Consider the following 25478-nt stretch of genomic DNA (forward strand, 5'->3'; position numbering starts at 1 on the left):
AATTAAAAAATAACAAACAAAAAAGGAATCCTTTGTTAATACATTTTCAATGTTTCCTTTAAACTCATTTTTTTCCTTTACTAAATGAGACAATATAGACAATATGGATGCAGCAGGAGGAAACCTTGGTTATTAAAAAAAATTAAAGGATAGCATGAATTAGTAAAAATTTTCAGCTGTACCAGTTCGCTGTTTTCCAGTATGTGCAAAACAAAACAGTTAACAGGCTAAGTAAAGATACTGTTGAATTTCATTAGGATTAAATAAGTTGTTTATTTTTAGTTATTAGGAACATAATCCATTTGCTATAGTGCTAAATAAAGTCAAAAAATACTGTTAAGTGGATTAAATATGGCTCCTACATAAATTTGTTCACACTGGAGTTGCTTAACAAATTCCTTTTATGACAGTTTGTACAAAAGTGAAGAACAATAGTACATTCTAATTATTACAAATTCTAAATTAGAATCTAAGTTATCAATTTAATAATTTCCTATGATTATAAAATGTTATACAGTTTGAAAAATCAGTTTATATTTGACCTTTTTTTCATCTCCAATTAATTGCTAGATCAAACCAGATAAATGCAAGCCTGGGTTATCATTTATTAATAATGTCATACTTTCAAATGTGTTCTGGAAAGTTGCCTATATTAATTGAAGTTTTGGATATTAAACAGTTATTTTTTTTTAAACTTTTGAATGATCATGTCAAAGATGATCCAAGGGATCATAGATTAAGATTGGAAGCAATTTTGGATTCTGTCATCATCGTTTTATATGTGAAGAAATTGAGGCTCACAGAGGTTAAATGACTTGCCCAGGGTTAACAACTTGGGTACCATTTGGTTTGAACTCAGGGTTTCTTGACTTCAAGTCCAGCACTCCTAGGTACCACACCCATCTATCTAGCTGCCTTTTTGAGTCTCAGTCTTCAGTACTCCTAGTACTTTAGATTTTTTATAACCTTTACTGTTTCTTGAATCTAAATTAATTAATAATAATTAATGCTTGCTGACTGCAATAGGAAAACTACTATTTAAAGAAGCCCTATTACAATTCTTTTGTTACATCATTCCTTCGTAGATCTCTTCCTTGTTCTTGCAGTCTTATATTGTAATGCTTTTTCCTTTTTCAGGAATGTATTTCTCAAAGAAGATAATTTTACTTAGACATTAGGTTCCTAAATCTATAAATAGAGGGATTCACTAGAATTCATGGATTAATCTCTGAGTTTTCTAGTGGAGAATTTAATTTCACTTTATGAATTTTTATAGCATGATACAATATTGAGACTGCTAACGTATTTGTAAGAATGATTTCCCAAGTTCTTAGTTTGATTTAACTTCTTTAGGCTAATTCTTAGGTGTTAGGATTAATTTATTAGTAAAGTGAAACATGAGCACAGTTTTTGAAAAAATTAAGATAGATTCTTAACCAGTAAATCAGGACCACAAAGTTGTATAGTAGGTGAGAAATAATTTTTTAAAATAAGACCATTTTAGTGATAAAAGATTTTATTGTCATGGGTAGTATTTTTGGTTCCTTTGAGCAATGTGTTTATTTCTCCTATTAGTGCTATCACTTGTTAAATAGATCACTAACTCTTGAATGAGGGGTAGAAATGAGTCTTTAATTGCAAGATAGTGACAGTAGTCTAATATAAGACTTATTCCAAGGATAAAGTAGTTTTTAATTGATAGTAAGTCCATTATCAAAAAGTAGCAGTTCTGCAGATATTAGTTGAGTAAATCAAATTTTAAAAGTCAGTGAAAACAAAATCACTTTTAGTGAAAAGAGAATTTGGAAAGTTAGGAAAGAAGTGAATAATTTGCAGCAGTGATTTGCATTGAGAGAAGTAGCATAATAGTCACAATCAAGGACATGCATAAAAAGTCATTTTGAGAATGAGGAATAATATGTATATTAAGTATCCAAGAATATTAAATGGCAGAGAGGAAATCCTTCAGTGCATTGGATATATCTATTATGGAGGATTTATGGAAGTACACGGACAGGAATGTCAAGATGAGAAGCAGTGGATGAATTATAATTTTGCTAGTAGAAGTGACTATACACCAGGCATCATTAATCTGTTTAAATATAAAATTTATCATTAATATTTTTAAGAGCGTCTTCACTTAAGAAATAAAAATGGAAACCTATGTTGAAATCAGCTCCTATCTTACCATCAATGGGATGCAGAAATACCTCCCAGCAGCTAACTATTCTTTATCTTTTGTTTATACTTTATTATTCAAAGCCAGAAAAAGTCATTGTTTAGGATGAATAAATGAATGGATAAAGCATTTACTTTGCTTAACTGTGCTAAATGCTGGGAATACAAAGAGAGAAAGGAAGACAATCTCTGCTGTCCGGCAGCTCATGTTCTAATGAGAGACAACACAAGGTTTCAGCTGTAAGGTCCCATGGTTCTTAGGATACATTGTCAAAGCAGATATTAATTCCCCTTTAATATCATTTGTACTAATGAAATCATATCAGTTGCTGATGGTGAACCGTTGGATAGTGTTTAAGGACTTTGGTGGCAAGAACTTTCTTAGGTTATGCTTGCTAATACTTGTATTGTTTCGTCATCGACAAAATGGCAGTGTTGCTTTGTACCATTTTAATGGTGTTTATTGATATTAGTCAAAGCTCTTTTTCTATATGTGGTTACTAATTAGTCCAAATTACTGTTTTTCTTATGTAGATGATATTTAACTATTACTAGGATATGTGAAATAATGTTGTTTCTGTTCAGAATATTTACAGAATCCTGTATTTCCTTTTCTTTAAAGTAAAATGTAAGTTTGGCCATGACCATTTCTCCATTCTTGTCATCTCAGGCTATTTCTTATGAGGGTCATGGATATCCCATATCTCAATTTGGAAGGACCAGACTGTAAGTGATTTTGATTTTTTTGAATTTGAAAAATTCAGTATGTGATATTTAGGACTAGCTGATGAAATATCTCTTAAGAAAGTTCCTGATTCATTTCAAAGTGGACAGTGACTCTGTGGCTAGGATAATTAAATTAATAGGGCCTTTCAGCTTTGATTAATTCCTACTTATATTTATTTCCCATTGCTTATATTTTCTTTTTCATATGCTTTCTAAAGTATTTATTTCAACCAGAACTCTGATTTCATGATTTCTTCCAGATTTGTATGACCAGTTTATAAAGAAAAATTAGACATTTGTTTCACTTACAGTTATTAAATAAACTCAATATTTCTTCCACAATTACCTTTAAAAAAAACTACTTCTAGTATTTGGAGATTTTTCTCCCATTAAAAAACCTATGAAAAACCAATATATTTAGAAGGAAAATGCTTATCATTTTTCTCTTCTGCCTGCCTCATTCATCTTCCCCTTTTCTGCTTTACTTAGATAATGGGCCTTAGGGGTGAAGAATTGAGAGACTTATATATAAGCAAAACTGCTGCATATATGTTGGGCAATGAGTTATTCATTCTCTTCTAAACTAGCATATGAAGTAAACAGATTAAAATGAGAAGAAATGGTTTAGTGAAAGATCCTGAACAAAGAAAACTTTATATCTTTAAAAATAAAATTAGTGATAGCTACAAGGAGATTTTGTAAAAAGAAAGAATAGTCTAGCATAAGGACTCTGGGAGATTCTCACAGTGTAGGCAGCTTGGTGGCACAGTGGATAGAGGGCTGGGCCTGTAGTCAGGAAGACCTGAGTTCAAATGTGGCCTCAGACACTTTCTAGCTGTGTGACCCTGGGCAATTCATTTAACTTCTGTTTGCCTCAGTTTCCTCATCTGTAAAATGATGATAATAATAGCATTTATTTAATTCTTACTACTCCTAGGTAGTTGTAAAAATTAAATGTGATAATTATAAAACGCTTAGCACAGTGCCTGGCACATAGTAGACACTATATAAATGTTAGCTATTGTTTGTTGTGTTATTATAATTATTACTATAGTGAAAAAGTGAGGTCTTGTGTAAGATGATACTCGTATTAATCTTATTAACAAGTCATAGTTCTTGAGCACAATTTGTTAATCACGTAACATTGATTGAGAATCCTCAAGTTAGTGTGGGCTTCGTATCTACCAGAAAATGTCTGTTGTAGCAAAATAAGTTAAAGAAAGTAATAAGGCCTCTGGTTGCCTTTGGAATAGGAAATATAGTAAATATACTTGAGTCGCCTTTCAAATGTAAACCTTCCATTAAAAATGTTTCTCATAGTGCAACCTAAACGAGATCATGTTCTGCATGTGACGTTCCCCAAAGAATGGAAAACCAGTGACCTATACCAGCTTTTTAGTGCCTTTGGTAAGTGATTTAAAGTTACATTTACTTTTGTAGTTTTTGTTTTTTTGTTTTGCTTTGTTTTGTTTTGCTTGGATGGTAAGTAGTATGTAGAAAACATCAGTTTAGGAATAAAGAAATGTTACGTGCAAGGTTTTAACTTTACTCTTGGTCTTCCTCATTATAGCGTAGTATAACCTTTAATAAAAACTATTAAGAGTTTTAATATTTAGGGAATATCACAACAAAGCAAGATAAACTTATTCCTGATGTAGTCAAATTTCTTTTGTGTTGCCATGGAAAACCAAGAAGTCCAGACAGAGGATAACATCTCTTATTTCACACTCCTTGCTTTTTTTTTTTTTTGAAGTATATGATAAATTCTATACATTGCTTTCAAAATGGTCTGGCTTATCTCTGCTTCCTTCTGAACTTCTTTCAGTTCTTTGCATTTAAAACATTGTTTGATGAGGCAGTCTAAGGTATCCTTTCTTATTTTAGTTTTTTTCTTATACCTTATGGATCAGGAACTTTATTAGCACTATATTTTCATAGAGCTCCTTCAAGTTGCTCAAATAACTTTACCTTTTTAACTGTCTCTCAACTCTTCTGTTTGTGTTTCAGAATTCCTATTCAGCTCTTATTTTTTCATCGGAAATGGTTGAAAGTCTTCTGTTCTATTAAAGATTAATTTTTTCTTTTTACTTATATAAACTCAGCTTTTCTGGTTGTTATTCTTGGTTGTAAGTGTATATTTTTTAACTTTTGAAATATTGTATTCCAAGATCTCCTCTCATGTCCAGTTAAAGCTGCTACATCTTGTGTGAACCCAGTTCTGTGGTATTTGAACTTTTCTCTGGATGCTTGCAATATTTTTTCTTTGACCTAGAAACTCTGGATTTTGGCAGTAACATTCCTGGACCTTTTCTTTTTGGGTTACTTTCAGGAGGTGAATGGTAAATTCTTTCAAACTTTACTTTGTCCTCCAATTCTAATAGATATAGATAGTTTTCATTCGTGATTTCTTGAAATATGTGCATCTTCTTTTTGGAGATCTTTAGCTTAGAATGATTTTTTTTAATATCAATTGGTATTTTCTTTGACTTACACATTTCTTAAGCTTTTAGTTTCTGAATTGTGGTTTTCCACCTTTCCTAGGTTTTGTCCCTATTGGGTTTTTGTGTGGAAGAGCTCTTGGGCCTTTGCTGTCCTAGCCTGAATATTGTTGCTCTGTTGGTTACTGCCCTTTATGCTGGGGCTCCTTTAGGATTCCAGTGTCTCCATTATGAGGTTTTCTGATCACATTGGAGCTTTATAATCCCTTTGAGTCTCTTTTAGGGAAGCTTAGGTTTCTGGCTCTGGAAATAGATGGCAAAAAGTGTTCTGTCTATCTTCTCATTGGGAAAGGATAATTCTGACTTTGCTGAGAGGAAGGGTGGCCCTTTCTTATTGCCTGTGGGCTTCTGGCTTATTTTCTGTGTAGTTCTGTGTTGGAAGAAGTCACTTATTCTAATTTTTTATTAGATTTCTTTTAAGTGCACACTTAAGAGTTTTTCAGGGGCATCTAAGTGGCACAGTGGGTAGAGTAGTGGCCCCAGAGTCAGGAGGACCTGAATTCAAATTTGGCCTCAGACACCTATTAGCTGTGTAACCCTGGGCAAGCCACTTAACTTTGGTTTGCTTCAGTTTCCTTATCTATAAATTCAAATAAGCTGGAGAAGGAAACAGCAAACCACTCCATTATTCTTGGCAAGAAAATCCTAAATGAGATCTTGAAGAGTTAGACACACCTAAGCAATTAAACAACAACAACATAAGGAAGCTGGGCATTCTGTTTGAGCTAAATCCCCAAAGTTTTGGTATGTTGTCTCATATTCATTGAGGAAATTTTCTCTTATTTCTTTTATCTGCCAGTTCTTTAGAATTAAGTTAGTATCCAGGTAATTTTTAATGCTTTCTTCAGAGGCCTTATATTGAATATAATTTTTATTGCCTTGCAGTCAGTAAAGGAAATGTTTAGTATTTGTTTTATTTGTTTGTGAAGTGTTTATGCTTCAATGTATGGTCAGTTTTTGTATATTTGCTATGTATACTTGAAAAACATGTATTCTCTTTTCATTCACTAATCACCAGAGATGAATTATCTCTCATATTTTTCTACTGTATTTTAAGTTCTCTTTGGTTTCTTAACTTCTTTCTTGTTTATCCTTTTGTTAGATTTATCTAGGTTTGAAAGTGGTATATTTTGATTCCCTACTACTAGAATTTTATTCTGTATTTCTCCCTATAGTTCATTTAAATTTTTTCTTTTAGTATTCAGATGTTAAGTATTTGGTGCATGTATTGGTTTTTATATTGGTTCGTTATCTATAGAACCTTTAAGCATAATGTTATTTCTCTGCTTATCTCTTTTTTGTTTTTCACTGTTGCTTTACGCTTCTTGCTACATTGCCAGCCTCCTCATGTGAAAAGACCTCATGCTGCAGGTGCATTAGGGCATAGCACATTCCCTGAGGAAAAGCTGATGGGGCCAAGCCAGCTGTTTTTCATTTGCATAGGGTGTCTGCCCCTTCCTGCCGCTACCTCATAGCCAGCCACCTCAGATGAGAAGACCTCAAACCCCAAATCCACTAGTGTCCTGAGCCTTCTATCTGCTGCTTGGTGCAGCATGTCCTCTGAGGAAAGGCTTCTTGTGACCAGGCCAGGCATCCTTCATTTTCCCCAAAGCAACCACTTCAATCTGTACCAATACAAGGCATCTTCCACCTTGTGCTACCAGTCCAGTCTCCCCACTTGATAATGTGGAGAACCTCCAGTGCAAAGAACAGCTCTCCCTTCAACTTTAGGTCTCCCATCTCCTGCTATGCCTATTCTTTGAGAGTTGAGCAGCGGCACCTACCACTCAATGATGAACATTCTTAAACCTGGTCATATACTTCACATCCCAGTGAAGCTGAACTACTGTAGTTCACCATCCAAACTCCACTCAACACCCAATTCCTCATTTTCATCCCCCTTAATCCTCCTACCCCAAAATTTTATCCTAATTCTACCTGGTACTTTCAGTGTGCCTTCTGGAATGCCTGTTCCATAGGCAGTGGTCTTCCTTTAATCTTAAATCTTTTCTCTCCCATTCCTTCCATTTACTGGTTCTTTCTGAAAGCTGGCTTTCCCCTGCTGAAACAGCTTCCCTGACTACCTTTTGCAATCATGGCTACACCTTTCTTCATTCTCCTTGGCACACTGGTCCAGACAGAGTAGTTGGAATTCTTCTTGATCCTTATTGACACTTCCGGGTTCTCCCCCTTCCTCCTTCATTCCATAACCTCTCTTCCTTTGTGATTTATGCTATTCATATGTACTACTCCATCAGAATGGTGGTAGTGGTTGTCTGCAGACACTGTCTTTCCTCTGGTCACTCTCCTTCTTTCCTCAGTGAGTTGAATACTTTGCTTACAGTTTTTCTCTCCTACCCAATACCTGCCCATCCTACATATTAATTCTCCCTCAGATATCTAAGCACTGGGTTTCCCGACCTCTTCACTTCTCATAAGCTATTCCTCCATCCCACCTTAGCCACAAACAAAAGTGATCATACACCTGACCCTATCACCCACCATTGTCCCACCTCCATGTTAAAAAATTCTGAAATCATCTTCTCTGACCATAATCTATTGACCTTTCAATTTTCCTTCTGCCTTCCCTTATGTAATCCTACTCTTCATCCTCTAGTCCTTCAACTCAGTTTTCTTCAGGTCATCTCCTCTGTACTAGCCACTCTATCCTCTTCTACCCATTTTGACTCCTTGGTGAACCAACTCAACTCTATACCATCCTATTCTTGAATCCCTTGCCCACTTATCACGTTGCTGATTATAAACCCAGCCAAGCCTCAGTCTTGGATTACTTCCCCCATTTGTTGCCTTTGTGACTACACATGTCCTGCTGAATGAAGGTAGAGAAAATTGCACAACCGTTCCAACTACAAATGCATGTTACACCTCAACTGGGCCCTCAATTGCTGCAGTTCAGTCCTGTTATACCTCTTCTATCAATTCACTGTCCCACTCTCCAAAGCAACCTTTCTAAGCCTTTGTTGAACCTCCCATGGCTCACTTTCCTCCCTACTTTCAGCTGATAATCTTGCCTCATGTTTTACAGAAAAAAATTAAGGCTGTTCACCATGAACTCCCTCTCCTTCCTTCCTCATCTCCTGTCATTTTAGGTGTCATCTTCTGCTTTCTCTTTCTCCACTCCTGTTTTCACTTGATGAAATGGCCTTATTCCTCACCAAGACTACCTCCTCTACTTGTTCAAATGATCCCACTCAATTCTGTCTCTCCCAGTAGATTGCCCCCTCTGTCAGTCTTATTCTCTCACTTATTTTCAATCTTTCCCTCTTTACTGGCTCGTTTCCTACTGCCTACAAACATGCCAAAGTCTCCCCCATCCTGAAAAAGACCCTCATTTGATCCTTCCATCCCTGTTATCCTATTTCTCTTCTGTCCTTTGTAGTTAAACTCCTCGAAAAGACTGTCTACAATAGATGCTTCCATTTTCTCTCTCACACACACTCTCTCTTTTTTTTTCTGGCTTTTTAAAATTAATTAACTTATTTTAGTTTTCAACAGTCACTTCCATAAGCTTTTGAGTTTTCACTCCCTCCCTCCCCACCTTCCTCCCAAGATGCTGTGCAATCTGATATAGGCTGTACATATACATACCTATTAAACATATTTTCACATTAGTCATGTTTTAAGGAAAAATTAGAACTAATAGGAGGAACCACAAGAAAGAAGAAAGAAAATAAAACAGAAGAAAAAAAAGAGCAAATAGTATGCTTTGATCTGCATTCAAACTCCATAGTTCTTTCTCTGGATGTGGATAGCATTTTCCATCATGAGACTTTTGTAGATGTCTTAGATCCTTGCATTGCTAAAAAGAGCTAAGTCTATCGAAGTTATTCATTACACAGTGTGGCTGTTACTGTGTGCGTTCTCTTGGTTCTGCTCATTTCACTCAGCATCAGTCCATACAAGTCTTTCCAGGTTTTTCTGAAGTCTGCCTGCTCATCATTTCTTATAGCACACTAGCATTCCATTCCATTCATATACCACAACTTGTTCAACCATTCCCCAGTTGATGGGCATCCCCTCAATTTCCAATTCTTTGCCACCACAGAAAGAACTGATATAAGTGTTTTTCTACATGTGGGTCCTTTTCCCATTTTTATGATTTCTTTGGGATATAGCTCTATAGAAGTGCTATTTTTGAGTCAAAGGGTATGCACATTTTTATAGCCCTTCGGGCATAGTTCCAAATTACTCTCCAAAATGGTTGGATCATTTCGCAACTCCACCAACAATGCATTAGTGTTCCAATTTTCCCACATCTTCTCCAGCATTTATCATTTATTTGTTTTGTTATGTTCACCAATATGATAGGTGTGATGTGGTATCTCAGAGTTGTTTTGATTTGCATTTCTCTAATCAGTAGTGATTTAGAGCATTTTTTCATGACTATAGATGGCATTAATTTCTTCATCTGAAAACTGCCTGTTCGTATCCTTTGACCATTTATCAATTGGGAAATGACTTGTATTCTTATAAATTTGACCCAATTATCTATATATTTTAGAAATGAGGCCTTTATCAGAGATGCTAGCTATAAAAATTGTTTGCTAGCTTTCTGCTTCCCTTCTATAATCTTGGCTTAGTTTATCTAAAAACTTCTCAGTTTATGTAATCAGAATTATCCACTTTGCATTTTATAATGTTGTCTATGTCCTGTTTGGTCACAAATTCTTCTCTTCCCCATAAATCTGTCAGGTAAACTACTCCTTGCTCTCCACGTTTGCTTATAGTATCAGCCTTTATATCTAAATTGTCTCACTCTCTATTTAACGTCTTACAGTTTGGTTTCTGATCTATTATTCCACCAAAATGGCTCTCTCCAAAGTTACTGATGATCTCTTAGTTACCAACTGCAATAGCCTTTTCTCAGTCTTTATTCTCCTTGATCTCTCCACAGTCTTTGACACTGTAGATTTCTCCTCCCTGATATTCACTTCTCTAGGTTTTCAGGATGCTACTCTGTCCTGATTCTCTTCCTGTCTGACTGTTCTTTCTTTGTATCCTTTGATGGATTTTCTTGTATATATCATGCCCTCTTACCATTGATGTCCCCTTAGCGTTCTGTCCTGAGTCTTCTCTCTACGTACTATTTGACTTGGTAATCTCATCACCTCCCATGAATTAATTATCATCTTTATTCTGATGATTCTCAAATCTACCTTTTCTGTCCCAGTCTCTATGCTGACTTCAATTTCACACCTTCAGCCACCTTTCAGACATACAGAACGGAAGTCCAGTAGACATCTTAAACTCAGTGTGTCCAAAATTGAATTATTATCTTTCCCCCTAAACCCTTCTCCCTTCCTACTTTCCCTATTACTGTATAGAGCAACACCGTTCTTCCAGTTCCTCAGGCTTGCAGCCTAGGAGTCATCCTTTAGTTGCTTCCAACTACAAATACAAAATGCTCAGTTTGGCATTCAAAACCCTTCATAACCTAGCCCCCTCCTACTTTTCCAGTCTTCTTATACCTTATTCCATGACATGTACTCTTTGATCCAGTGACACTGGCCTCCTGGCTTTTCCATGAATAAGACATTCTATCTCTATCTCTGGACATTCTCTCTGGTTGTCCCCCATGCCTGAAATGCTCTTCCTCTTCCACTGCAACTACTGACTTCCTTGGCTTCCTTTAAGACCTAACTAAAGCTTCTTATAGGAAGCTTTCCCTAACCCCTCTTAATTCCAGTGCCTTCCCTCTCATTTCCTTTTTAACCTATATAGAGCTTGCTTTATATGTATTTGATTGCATGTTGTCTCCCCCATTGGATTATAAGGTCTTTGAGGGGAGGAAGTGTTTTTTTCCTTTTTTCGTATCCCTGGTATTTAGCATAGTGCCTGGCATATAGTAGGCACTTCATAAATGTTTTTTAAATTGAATTGCTACCCCTGCTTTTTTTTTTGTTCACCTGTAGTGTCATATATTTTTGCTCTAGTAGCCCTTTAACTGTATGTGAATTGTTATTTTTCAAGTTTTGGGGGCTTAGGGTTTTATTTATTTATTTATTTTTTGGTCAGTGACATATTTTTGTATTCTTCTTTCTAATTCATCCTACTGTCCTCTTCCATTTTATGACTGACTGACTTCATCCCATTCACATTGTTATTGTTTTTGTTGTTATTTCTTACTCCTGTCCTTTCATGTTTTTTCCTTTCTTTGCTCTAGCCTCTCTCTTTATAAAGAAGATGACATTGGTGAATGAGGAGTTGGATTAACATTTGTGATCTGTAATTGAAGCAACATGTTTCCATTCATTTCCCCCTATTTTCTTCATCCTGTCCTGTCCCTAATTACAGGTTTTTACTTTCTTGCCCCATATTCCCAGCTTGGAAGTCCCCTTTCACTGCTAGCCTCTGATATTGGCATTTGTGTTGCTTATTATTAGTTCTTCCTCTATTCTTCCCTTCCTTCCTTTGTTCCCTAATATTTCCCTGCAGAGATAAATGTATTTCTATAACACATTTATTGTATATGTGGCTCTGTGTGTGTGTGTGTGTGTGTGTGTGTGAGAGAGAGAGAAATGTGTTCAACCCTTCTTTTTCTGGTTCAAATGGAGGTGAGATTCATCATACATCTGTTCTCCCTCAGATCTTCCATTTTCATATAGTCTTTAGCCCATGCACTGCTATTTTGTGACATAGTAAGGTCCTTCCTCTTCCCCTTCTTTTTCTCCTCAGCATATTCCCCCCTTTCCTCAATTTTTCTGCCTTTTTCAAGGCCATCAAAACAGAACTGAACAACTCCCAGGTCATCTGCTTGTTTTAACTTTTTCTGTGATTCTAGGGTTCTGAGAGGACACTTCTTTTTCTTCCCATATTATAATGTAAACTATTTATCAGATAGTTCTTTCAGAATGATCAAATGTATTTGCCTTTCTGTGTTTCTCCTGACTCCTTTGTTTACTTTTCAGATATTCTGTTGAATTCTGGCCTTTTCATAAAGATTGCTGTCAAGTCCTTTGTTTTTTTAGTGAAATAGAGTACACTGAAGCACTTAAACCCCAGAAGGAAAACTCCCAGGAATGTCATCATCAAAATCCAGAGCTTCCATGTCAAAGAAAAAATACTGCAAGAAGTTTAAAAAAAAAATTTAAGTACCAAGGAGTACCACGGTCAGGATCACACAAGACTTGGCAGCTACCCATGATTAAAAGAAATGAAAGTCTAGGATATGCATTCCAGTTGAAAAAAGATAAAGGCTTACAACCAAGGATGACCTCTCAGGCAAACTTGAGCGTAATGCCTACAAGTATTTACATTTTAAAGATACTCTTTTGGCGTTTTCATTAGAAATGCTTGGAAATCTTCTGCTTGGTCCATGATGTGGTTGCTCAGGCTAGGCTCCATCTTCTGTAGAAATCACTAAGTTTTGTTTTTTTCTTGATTACTCAGATTAGGTTTTGGCCTTAGTTGTTCTCTCTCTTTATACAGTTTAGAACCTAGATTTGGTTCTCTCTTACTGTAAGTCTTGCAGATTCAACCTAGCTTGAAAGTCTGACAGATTGCTGATGGAGCTGGTAGTTGGCTTCATAGGACTCCAGGTATTTTGCTTCTCAGGGACTGTCAGGACACTTTATCCAGCTGTGGCTTGGGCATGAATTTTCTGGTTATTACAGTGCCTAGGGACTGTACTATCTGAATCTGGAGATGGGGAATGGAGTGTCATGTGTGAAAGAACAGAGAGAGAGAGAGAGCCAATTTAGCTGAATCACAGAGTATGGGAGGAGGAATCATGTTCAGAGAGTCTGGAAAGATAGGTTGGTACTAGGTTGTAAAGCACTCTAACCAAGTAAACTTAGAGATTTATATTTGATCTTAGAGGAAATAGGAAGCAACTGGAATTGAGTAGGGGAGATGTGGTCAGATCTGCACTTAAGAAAAATCACTTTGACACTTACATGGAATGTAGACTGTAGTGTGGAGAGACTTTAACAGACCAGTTAGGGAGCTGCTATGGTAATATAGGCAAGAAAGATTGAGGGCCTGAAGTAAGGTGGTAGCTGTGTGAATACAGAGAAATGCCAGATGTTAAGACTTTGTAGAGGTAGAAATGTTAACATGTGCCTATTAATTGGTATGCTGGATGAAGGAGAGTGAGGAGTCGAGGATAATACCATGGATATGAACCTTGTGAATAGGATAGTGGTGCCTTCACACCAAACATTAGCTGTGCTGTGTAGAAAGAAAGGGTCAGATATAGGAGATGTTGTGAGGCTTGAAATGCCAAGATAGCTGATTGGATATGTGGGGTGAGTAAGAGTGAGTAGTTGAGGATGATGCCAAATTTATAAACCTAGAGACTGGAAAAAAAACTGGGCCTTTGAAAATGGAGAAGTTTCAAAGAGGGAAAGGTTTTGGGGAATGATAGTTAAGTTCTGCTTTAGTCATGTTGAGTTTAAGATGTCTCTGAAACATTCAGTTTGAAATATCCCAGGTTTTTGGTGATGTGGGACTGAAGTTACAAAGATTTATAGATTAGTGAATGTCTCTAAAGAGATGATAATTAAACCTATTGGAGGTGATGAGGTCATCAAGATAGATAGTATAGAGACAGAAGAGAAGAGAGCTCAGGACAGAGGAATACCCACAGTTAAGGAAAAGATAGTATAGAGACAGAAGGGAAGAGAGCTCAGGACAGAGTAATACCCACAGTTAAGGAGTGTGCTGTGGAGGAAGAGCCAGCAAAGGAGATGAGGAAAAGTGTTCAGATGGGTAGAAGGAACCTGGAGAGAATGATGTCACGATCCCAGAGATGAGAGATTATCCTGGTGGATATGATGGTCAACAAAGTCAAATGCAGGACTTAGGTTAAGATGGATGAGGACTGAGAAAAGATCATTAGATTTGGCAGAGCAAGTTCAATGGTAACTTTGAAGAAAACAGTTTTGTTTAGTCAGTAAGAATTTATTAAGTGCCTGCTATTTGCCAGGCAGTATGCAAAGGGCTGGAGATACAAAGTAAAGCAAAAAACAATCTAATAGGAAAGACAACAAACAAACAAGTATGTACAAACAAGCTATATACAAGATAAATAGGAAATGATCCACAGAGGGAAGGCACTAGAGTTAAGAGGTATTAGGAAAAACTCCCTATAGAAGGTAGGATTTTAGCTGGGATTTGAAGGAAGCCAGGAAAGCCAATAGGCAGAAATGAGGAGGGGGAGCATCCCGGGCATGAGGAACAGCCAGAGAAAATGCTTGGAGCTTAGAGATGGAATGTCTTGTTTAAGTTACAGCATGGAGGTCAGTGTTATTGGATCAAAGATTGTGAGGGATGAGGGGCATAAGAATAGAAAGGTTGGAGGTAGGGAGGTTGTGAAAGGCTTTAAACACCAAACAGAGGATTTTGTATTTGATCCTGGAGGTGATAAAGGGCCACTCGAGTTTATTGAGTAACGGGGTTACATGGTCAGACTTGCACTTTAGGAAAATCACTTTGGCAACTGCATGGAGGATAGCCTGGAGTGGGGAGAGATTCGAGGCAGGCTGAACAACCAACAGGCTTTTGCAATAGTCGTGTGAGAGGTGATGAGGGCCTGCACTAGGATTGTGGTAGTATTAGAGGAGAGAAGAGTATATTCAAGAGATACTGTAAAGATGAAATCAACAAACCTTGGCAACAGACTGAATATGGAATGATAATGAGTAATTGAGGATGACACCTAAATTTCAAGCCTGAGGGACTGGATGTTTGTGGTGCCCTTGATAATAATGGGGAAGTCTGGAAGTGGGGAGAATTTAGAGGGAAAGATAATGAATTCAGTTTTGGACATATTTTAAGATATCTGCAGGACGTCTATTTCAGGATGTCTGAAAGACAATTGGAGATGTGAGATTAGAGGTCAACAGAGAAGGTTAGGGCTGGATAAGTAGATTTGAGTATCATCTGCAGAAAGATAGTGGGAGCTGATAAAATCAAGTGAAGAAGTATAAAGGGAGAAGAAAAGCGGGCCCAGGCCAGAGTCCTGTGGAACACTCATGGCTGATTAGTGGACATGACTGGGATGAAGATCCAGCAGAGGAGACCAAGAAGGAGTGATCAGTTAGGTAGGAGAAGAATCAGCAGACAGTAATTTCCCAAAAATCTAGAGAGAAGAAAGTATCAAAGAAGAGAGGGTGACCAATAATATCAAAGGCTACAGAAGGGTTAAAGAAAATGAGGACAGAGAAAAGGCCATGGATGTGGCAGTTAAGAGCTCATTAGTAACTCTAAAGAGAGCAGTTTTGGTGGAATGATGAGATTGGAAACCTGATTGTACAGAGTTAAGAAGAGAATGAGAAGAGACAGCCTCTTAAGAAGTTTAGCCACAAAAGCCAGAAAAGATATGGGATGATAGCAGGATAGATCAAGTGAAGGTTTTTGATAATGGAGAAGATACAGGCATACCTGTAGGCAGTAGGGAAGCAGTCAATAGACAAGGAGAGATTGAAAATAAAAGTGAGAGAGTGGGAATAAGAGAGAAGGCTGTTTGCTGCAGGGGATGAATGAAATACCATCATTTGGGCAAGGAGAAGGGCCTTGACAAGAAAAAGGGCCACTTTTTTGTGTGAGATGGGAGTGAAGGAGGCGATAGGGGCAGAAGGAATTAGAATGATATGAGATGAGGAAAAGGGAGCTCTAGGCAAACGGCCTCAATTTTTTTAGTAGAGTACAAGGCAGGGTTCTCAGCTGAGAGGATGGAGGGAGGGAGGGCTGTGGGAAGTTTGAGAAGGAATGAAAGTTTGGAAGAGCCATTGTGGAGAGTGGGATAATGAGTTAATTAAGAAGCTGTAGAAGGATTGCCTTGCAGCAATAAGAGCCCACTTAAGGTTATGTAACATAAATTTGTGGTGGACTCAAGTCAGAGTGGTTGTGTGATTTTCTCCATCTTTGGTTAGCAGCACTTGTTTAGGAGTGAATACAGTGAATGGTGAGAGTAATCTAAAGCTGAGGTTTGTCAGGGAAGAGTTGATGATGTGTTAAGGAGTCCAAGGACTCTGGAGAAGAGGATAGTGTAGCATTAAACTGGTTCATCAGGGGATCAGGGTGAGGAAAGAAAGAGAATGTAGATAGTACATTCTGGGAGAAAACTGAGGGGTTGAGAGATTGGAGATTATAGTGTGGCTGGAGAACAGGGTTTGATGTTGTAATGCAGAGGTCAAGATGGAAAGATTGTCAACAGGTAAGGGAATTTCAGAATTCCTGAACATGGAGGTAGTTACATTTCTGGCTGATGGCAAGATCAAGGGTTTGAATGGCTCAGGTGAGGGAGAAGGAATCGGGAAATGAGAAAATGTCATGGGAAATGAATAATAGGTTGAGGAACTGGGAGTTCTTAGGATGTTTGAATTGGGAGATATCAGAAGCCAGGCTGCAGAGTGAGAGTAGAGGCAGTGGAGGCAATGAGTATGTACTGCTTTTTTGTTGAAGTTTGGCTTGGAAAGGATGAAAAGGGTAGGTGACTATAGTTTGAAGGTAATGATAGGGCCTAGTTTTTAAGCATGGAGGAAACCTGAGCGTGTTTGAAAACACTATGGATAAAACTAGTACATAGGGAAAAGTTAAGGTTGAAGAGAAAGTGGATAATTGGGGCGGAGAGGGGCAGTCTTCTGGAGAAAATTGGAGGGGATATGGTTTAGGAGGAGTTGGTTTTGTCCAGTAGATCTTGGCCACCTCTTTATCTGAGAATGAAGAAAAGAGGAAAGTATGGGAGATGATAGAAAGGGGCTTGAAGGTGAAGAGGGAGTTTAAAACAGGCCTCATTTTTCTCAGTAAAATAAGAGGCATGGTCCTCAGCTGAGATTGAGTAAGGTTGTAGGAAGATTTCATGAGAGAAGAGAACGTTTGGAAATGTTTCAGTGGGCTTTGAAATAGGAAATTTATTAGGAAGGAAGAACAATAGTCTCTTAAGATTCCTTCCCACTTAAAATTGAGTGATCCTGAGCTGCTGTAGCAGTTCTCTAACTAGTTTCCTTGACTTTAGTTCTTATTCCCTCAAATCTGTCCTACATACCTCGAAATTAATATGGAGTCTGGTCCTTCAAACCTCTCACTGATCTGGACCCCTTCTACCTACTCAGATTTTCTTTTCCTTACACCCAGCCCTCCTTTTTAAGCCACCTCTAGTCTCACTGTTCCTGAAACATAGGACATTCATTTCCCACTCTGATCTTCTATCCGAGTTATATATAGTTCATCCCACTCCCTCCCTCACCCCCATCCTTGTATGTAACCAGGTAGTGTGGATAGAGAGCTGGACCCAGAGTCGACAAGACCTGAGTTCAGATTTTACGTTAAACACTAAATGTGTGGTCTTGGACCACTTGACCTTTGGCTTAGTTTCCTCATCTGTAAAGCAGGATAATAATACCACCTACCTCCCAGGTTTGTTTTGAAGATAAAAGGAAATAATATTTGTAAAGCACTTTGCAAACCTTAAAGTTCTATGTAAATGTTTTGTTATCATGACTAATTATACCATCAAGACTTATCTTTTCCATAACATCTCTCATCAAGATTTCTTAACTTTGAGGTTTATTAACCTCATTTTTTGATAACTGTATTTCTATATCATTACTTTCCTCTGTAATCCTATGCATTTTAAAAATTTTTCTGAGAAAGGGTCTGCAGATTTCAACAGACTGTTAAAGGAAGGGTTTATGACCCCCAAAATTGAAAAACCCCTACATGATGATCTCTTTCTCTGAACTTATACACCACGCTCATCTTGGCATATATTACATTGCTTTTTACTTAACAATTTTATTTGTATATTTTCTTTATCCCAAAAAGAGGATTTTAGCTTCTTGAAGTCAGGAATATTGTCATTCGTTTCTTTTAGGTCTCACTTAACAATTAGCACAGTGCTTTGAGCATATTAGGTACTCAGTAGATATTTGTTATTGAGTAGTTTTACTTTGAGTCTTTCTCTTTGCTTATATCTCTCCTTTAACTCTAAGTTTATATGTGTGTGTGTGTGTGTGTGAGTGTGTGTGTGTGTGTGTGTATGTGTGTATTTAATGTATATATTTTTGTAGTTAGCTTCATTTCTGTGTCTCTGACTGTCACCCTGTAAGAATGTCGGTTTCTTTATTGCTGTCCTTTGTCTTTTCCCCTCTTTCTCCATGTTTCTTATCTGCCATTGTCTTTTATTCTCTTCCTTTTCTTTTATTTCTTTTTTTTTTTTAATTCAAGGTGGCAAAGATTTATTGTTATGCTTTTCAGCGGGCATGGATTCTTAAAGGATCCTGCAACCTTAGAGAGGTACAGGTAAAGTTTATATAGGATAAAATGCAATAAAACATTATGTCAAATATGCTAACTAGGTGATTCAGGGCTGGATTAGGGAGTGGTTAAGGAGTGGTCAGTTCTCAATTGAAACTCAAGATAAGAAAAATCCCATTATTCAAGAGAATATCTGGTCCCAGACATCCTGGGCCCAGTGATAGCAAACAGGAAGAATACTGATCAGCTCTATCTGGTCCTGGAATTTGCTGACACAGGAAGGGGTGTTTTTAGTTCACTCACAGAGAAAAAGATTAATTTAGGTTTTTTGGCCCTTATTGGGGCTCAATTGATCTTAAATGATTATCAAGGGACAGTGTTTCTGAGGCTAGGGAGAAATTGGGGCCCAAGTACAAGCAGCCAAACATAAGCACCCAAGCATAAGCTCCTAAACACCCCAACATTCCCCCCTTAAACAGATGGGACCCAAAATCTTTTGTGGTTAGGGACGATGGTCTCAGCTTCTGAAACTGCTTCCTGCTGGGTTTGGGCGTAGAGCTGTCCCTGCTTCCTGGGGTCCCTCTGGTCAAGGAATCAGTTCTCTAGCCAGTGTCTGGAACTTTGCCGATGCCAGGTCCAAGGGGTGATGGGTTGTGGTCTCGAACAGATGTTGGTACCCAGTCTGAGCAGTCATCTGGAAGTGGAGGGCACTGAGCCTAGAGGGGACAAATCTTGAGTCGAAGAAGGTTTGAGACTTCAGACTGCCCCACGTTGGGTGCCATAAATGTTGTGGGCTGAGAGGTTGAGAGGTTGTGACCCCTCAAAGACCAGAGTACAGGACAGGTCGTCTGGAAGGAATTCACAGACTCGAGCATTCTTTAAGCCAAGGTGGCAAAGTTTATTGTTAACGCTTTTCAGCGGGCAAGTATTCTTAAAGGATCCTGCCTCTCTTTTATTTCCAGCTGCCTCTTTTAACTGGATTTAATGTAGAATCAAAATCTATTTCATTTATTATGCATAATTGAGTAGTTTTTATATTCCCTATTTTTATTTTGAAAAGGGTATAAATAGGACATTTTATATTTCTCTCAAAAAGTAAAAGTTGTCTTTTTACTTAGGTAATGACCTTTGATTTTTCTTTGTCTCAGAGACTCTGAGATATGTTTCTTCAGTATGGTGTAGGTGTAGTAGATGACCATTAAGTTGTGGGTTTTTTTTCCTTTTTTAAAATAAATTTATGTTAAGAAATTTTTTTTTTGCTTTCATGTAAAAATTAAATACATGAAAGTATTCTGGTTAATTGAGAGCTCTGATTAATTGGCTTTTTAGGCAGCAATATAATAATACTAATAGTGAGGATCTATTCAAAAGTTTGTGTTGGTGCTTAATTATTTTTTTTAAGCATACAGAGGAGAAATATTTCAGATACATAAATCAGATTTGAGAGTACCATAAACTGTTACATTCACTTGAATTATATTTCATTGTTACAGGTAATATTCAGGTATCTTGGATTGATGATACATCAGCATTTGTCTCTCTGAGTCAACCTGAACAAGTCCAGATTGGTAAGTATCTGTGGCTTTTGTTCTTTTTGAATCTGATAATTATATCATGTGTATACTTCACCCCCAGAACCTAAGAAAAAAATACAGTGGCTTAGAGGACTCGTTAACTATCAAAGACTTGTCTAAATATTAATTCAAGAACATTAATGACATCAGTAGAAACACTCACTAAGTGTAACATTTGGACTAGAAGCCAGCCCAAATTTCCTTTTTTCCTCTAAAATACTTAATCTTTACAACAGAGGCTTCATAATGTAACAACAGAGACTTTACATGTTTCTGTTGCACTTTTTTCTGTTTCGTTAAAAAATACAAAGTGTACCTTCCAATTCATCAGCTGCACTTTATCATATCAATATAAGCTTTCGTTTGAACATATGAAACAATAGTTAAGGGGGCCCTAAAATTGAGACTGATATATTTTTGTCTGTTAGTTTCACATTTGAAAACTTTTTAAAGTTGCAAATGTCAGGGTAATCATGCCATTAAGAATTTATGCTGCGTTCGTTTCACAGGAAGATGTACTGAAAATTATTTTATTTTCTTGCAGAAAATAAGCTTTTCAAAGATAGAGTGAGCACAACTTCTGATCTCAAGCAATGAGATTTATGGAGTTTCCCAGTTCTTGCTTTACATTCTTTGGGGTGAAAAGATAATTTCTTGAGAAAAACATATAACTTTTAGTATTTATGAAGCTACATCTTCAAGAATGTCAGATACCTTGAAGTGTAATAATTGAAAAAGTATCACTTAAAGCAGGTATTTTTAGTAATATGCCAGATTGTTTTTTTTACATTTATCCTCATTTTATTCATACTTGCCTTGGGGTGGGGAATAGATTGTTCAGTAAAAACATAAATATGTCTTACCATATACAACTTTTAACCTGCAATAATGATATATCTTAATTATGTCCGTGCAAACAAGGTCTAACATTATAATTTAAAAATAAACACAATGAAGACTTCTAGGAGCATTTTATAATAAAGTGGTTCCTAATTTTTCTTTATAGATAAATCTAGCACCTCCAAAATACAAATTCCTATACACAGTGAGCGCTTTAGTTAAAATGAACTCTTAAGTAAATTGAGTATGTGGACAGCCTCAGAACAAGCTGACATTATAATATTCAGCTAGGTAGGCAACAAACTATAGTGCTGAATGGAAAAACTTTATTTGTAGATAAATTTCAAAAAACTAAGTTAATTTTCTATAATTAAATACAGAAAATATACTGATTTACTAAAATAAGTAAGATGTGATGTATTAACACTTCACTAGAAAGAATGCATACCAGAACGCGCTTATGAACAGTGAATGATTCTTATTAAGAAGTTACTGTAATAACACTGGCTAAATAGAAGGGGCGTATTGTGAAGCACTATGAGTGGTACATGTTTTGCCACATACTTCTGTTACCTTGAGGTAGATAATACATGTGTAACAAATTCGACATTCATTTTCAGTTGCTGCTGGTATCATGTGTTTTAAGAAATGGGTACAGTATGAAAAACTTGAAAATACTCATGAATGAAAAATGTTTTAGGGAAAAAATAGATATTTTCATGCAATTATGTAGTCTCACTGTGTAAATTTCAAGGCAAGATTTTTTTTCCTGTAAAACAGATAACCATTTTACTGAATGTTTTTACTTGGCTTAGTGCATTTATTTTCTCTCCTCCTGTGTTGCATTATTTTTGCTCTATTCTTTAATTTTGTGTGCAAACAACATGCCAGGTTAAAATGAAAACTATTTCATGTATAGAAAGTAATTTTGGATTTTAAAACCCAAGAACTAATGAAATCCATACTAAAATAATACCATCTGATTCAAGTGAAAAAATTACTTATACTAGTAATAAAAAGGACAAAACACATTTCATGAATACAACAAGAACTGTCTGCTGAGTGTTTTTTAGTTCAGATGTTTCAGAATACTGCTGTATGTTTTATGGGGAATTTGGGGGGAAGATTTTATAGCAGAATGTGTTAATGTGGCCTGTTTTGATTTAAGTAGTGAACCAGCGGGCCTGTGAAACTGTGGGATGCCTATAAATTCAAGCTGCTTGTTAAAGAGGAACTCCTCACTATTATTAAGAAAACCCTCCTCACTTTCTCTTTCCCCAAACTTAATATGCCAGATTTTAATGGTCATAAAGTGCTAGCTGCTAAACTTATGTAATCTTAAGAGGATAATTACATTATATGAATATGAACATTTTTAGTCATATATTCTCTGATGAATGGCATCTGGGTCATAGTAAATACAATGATGGCCTCAAAGCCAGGAAGACCTAGGTTCAAGTCCTCTTCCTGTCACATACTAGTAATGTGTCCCCTGGGCAAAGTCACTTAAATTCTCAGTGCCCTAGGCAACTTTCTGAGATTATAACTAGCAAAGAAGGTATTAGTGTGTTACCAGTATTAGTGGAGGGAGTTTGAAAGTAATCCTTATTGATGAGATCTCAGGTATAGTCCCTATCCCTTTACCTATTTTCTGCTATACATATTCTCATTTCACCTATTATATATCCATCATATAGATTAATAATTCCATCTGCCTGTGTCCATGGTGTTGTTGAATCAGCTCAAGAATTAAATGTTAGTGCTCTAAAATGAATTCAGAGTATATGTAATATTGGAGTAAGAAAAAAACAAGGAAGGATTGATGGCGTGAGGAGGGAAAAAAGGTATTGCTATGGATTTTTTGTTACATATAAATTTTTTCCATGATTCCAGATTAATAAATAGCAAAAACTATACACTTAATAAATGGCATAGCCTTGATTTACATCAAATTCCTATAGCTTCTAATTCAGCAGCCTTTCCACTATTGTCAAGCTGCCTTATATGTTTCAGAGTTCACGATCCAAGAGTTAGAATGGTCACCAATGATATTAAAATCCAGGGTATTGTAAATCAATTTCATTGATTTATTTTGTATTTATATTGAAATTGATTTGTAATACCCTGGATTTTACTATCATATATCAATATATATGTATGTCAATATACATGTATGTTTAAATCTCCAAGTATGATGCCCAGAAGTAGGATACAGTGAAATATCACAAGCCAGGCACTGTATTCTTTGAAAAATGAAGTACTATGGCTTGGAGACTGGTAGATGTCTACAGGAAGGATATTAAACAGGTGATATTGGTAAGAGTAAACCTCAAAGTAAGAAAGGTTGCTAAGTGGTGGCAAAGTGATGGTCGGAAAGGTAGAAAACATCCTATTTGATCTTCCTAAGAACTTGTTTGGCAGCATTAAATATTATGAGAGATTATTGTTATTTATCCTTCGTTCTTGAAGAGGACCAGTGACATTAGGGTGATGTTTTGACTTGCAAGCAAATTTGATTTAAGTGAAGCACAGCTATGCAGTCATCAACCTAACTTTCTCCTTCAGAGTCTTCAGAATTCAGTGGCAGTATATAGGTTCAAGGCAACTGGCGAAGGCCCCAGATGCAGTGGGAGACCTTAGCCTTTTCCGGGTCTCATTTTGTCTGAGGCATTGCCTATTTAATAGTAAAAGGCTAGGTTAGAATTGAGGCAAAAGATGGCCAGGTGTGCCTTCACAGAAGAATTGGTCTGGGAGGGGAAGACCCTTGGAGTTGCATTATGAGAGAGAATGGTGTTGTAGAAAGAATACTGGACAGGTTCTGGACTAGGAATGAAGAAGTTTTGATACCAATTCTTTTTTTTGTTTTTTTGTTTTTTTAGGCAATTGGGGTTAAGTGACTTGCCCAGGGTCACACAGCCAGTAAGTGTCAAGTGTTTGGTCTGAGGCTAGATTTGAAGTCCTCCTGACTTCAGGGCCAGTGCTCTATCTACTATGCTACCTAGCTGCCCCATACTAATTCTTCTACTGCCACTGATTTACTGTGTAGCCTTGGGCAAGTCATTACCTCTCTGGATCTCAGTTTTGTCATCAGCAAAATGGTGGGATTAGCTATCTCTCCAAGGCCCCTTCCAATTGTAAAATTCTCTGTTTTACTCATTTTTAGATGAGAAAACTAAAATCAGAGAATTTGAGTAACACTTGCCCAAAGGCACAAAGCTGATAAATGGAGAGGCCAGAATGTAAGCCCATGTCTGACTTCAGTTTCAATATTTTTTCTATTAGAAAACTTTTCTATAGAGCAAGATTTAGTGTATCTAATCCATTTCAGAGACAATCCAGTGAGATTTATTATAAAATATCAGTGATAGGCTGTGTTTCTTCAAGACAGAGACCCTTGAGGATAACATAGGGATTTTCCAGAGTGTTCATTTAAAATGTAAGCATGATTACTTGTTTAAATGTGTTGGATATAGAAAATATTTTTTAAGGAAATATTCAATGTCAAGTTTTTATCACTCCACACATTACAGAGGGGTTTTTTAGCTGTACCCACTAAGCAAATTATCTCACTCCTAATTTAAATGAGGAAACTACAGTTTAAGATGAGACTTAGGTATCTGAATGGGTTCTGTAGATAATAGATGAATACTCTTTAGTGTTCTTTAAATTTTTTATTAGTGCTTAATTTTGATATAGCCTCATCCTCCATAAAATGTATTTGCAGAAAACAGAACCACTTCCTAAGTATACTTGCAACTGATCATGTGTCTTTAAAGTCTCTTTTGCTAAAAGGAAAAAAATTCCTTACATAAATGATTGTCTTTAGACATGTAATTTGCTAATACAAACTAAATGTCACTGTAGTCTTTTTTCTTATGTTTTGGAGGACTTTTAACATTAATATGTTCCTATTTAGCCATGTGTGGTTCAGAGTTGGAAAGTCTATTTTTTAGGATGAGATAGCAGTCGCTAGTGTTTTTGGTCTTTTGCCCTAACTTTAGAAATTGTTTGAATATTTCATGAAAGGATTGTCAGAATTTGGATTTTGTTAGTGATAATCCTTATGATAAGAGAAGGACCTATGTTGTCCTTAATGTGCTGCAAATGTTAATTTAAATTACTTAGTCACTGAAGTAGAAACATTGGCAGTTGTCCGTTCAATCAGTACTATAATGTTGGAAAAATCATTAGATGCCTATTTGTATAGTAGTTTGTAAAAGCATCTTTGGCTCATTTATAAGCATTTTTTAGTTATATTTAAGGAATTTGGGGGGGATTTTTTTTTTTAGGCAGTTGGGGTTAAGTGACTTGCCCAAGGTCACATAGTAAGTGTCAAGTGTTTGGTCTGAGGCCGGATTTGAACTCAGGTCCTCCTGACTTCAGGGCCAGTGCTCTATCCACTGCGACAGCTACCTGCCCCATATTTAAGGAATTTATAAAG

At 36.6% G+C, this 25478-nt stretch overlaps 1 protein-coding gene across 4 annotated transcripts in view; it reads left to right on the top strand.

Moving 5' to 3' along the window:
• Positions 1 to 25478, top strand: part of PARN (poly(A)-specific ribonuclease) — a 180083-nt gene that overhangs the window by 62788 nt on the left and 91817 nt on the right. For all 4 annotated transcript variants that reach the window (XR_013485983.1, XM_020972533.2, XM_078152781.1 and 1 more), the window contains 3 exons: positions 2849 to 2904; positions 4225 to 4311; positions 20117 to 20191. Coding sequence is in view for 3 of the 4 variants with exons in the window: in XM_020972533.2 (XP_020828192.1) it covers positions 2849 to 2904; positions 4225 to 4311; positions 20117 to 20191 (218 nt within the window). In the remaining variant the exon portion in view is untranslated. The remainder of the gene's footprint in view (positions 1 to 2848; positions 2905 to 4224; positions 4312 to 20116; positions 20192 to 25478) is intronic.

This window comes from Phascolarctos cinereus, unplaced genomic scaffold, assembly GCF_003287225.1.
Source record: "Phascolarctos cinereus isolate Bilbo 61053 unplaced genomic scaffold, phaCin_HiC Scaffold_4;HRSCAF=312, whole genome shotgun sequence".
NCBI lineage: Eukaryota > Metazoa > Chordata > Mammalia > Diprotodontia > Phascolarctidae > Phascolarctos > Phascolarctos cinereus.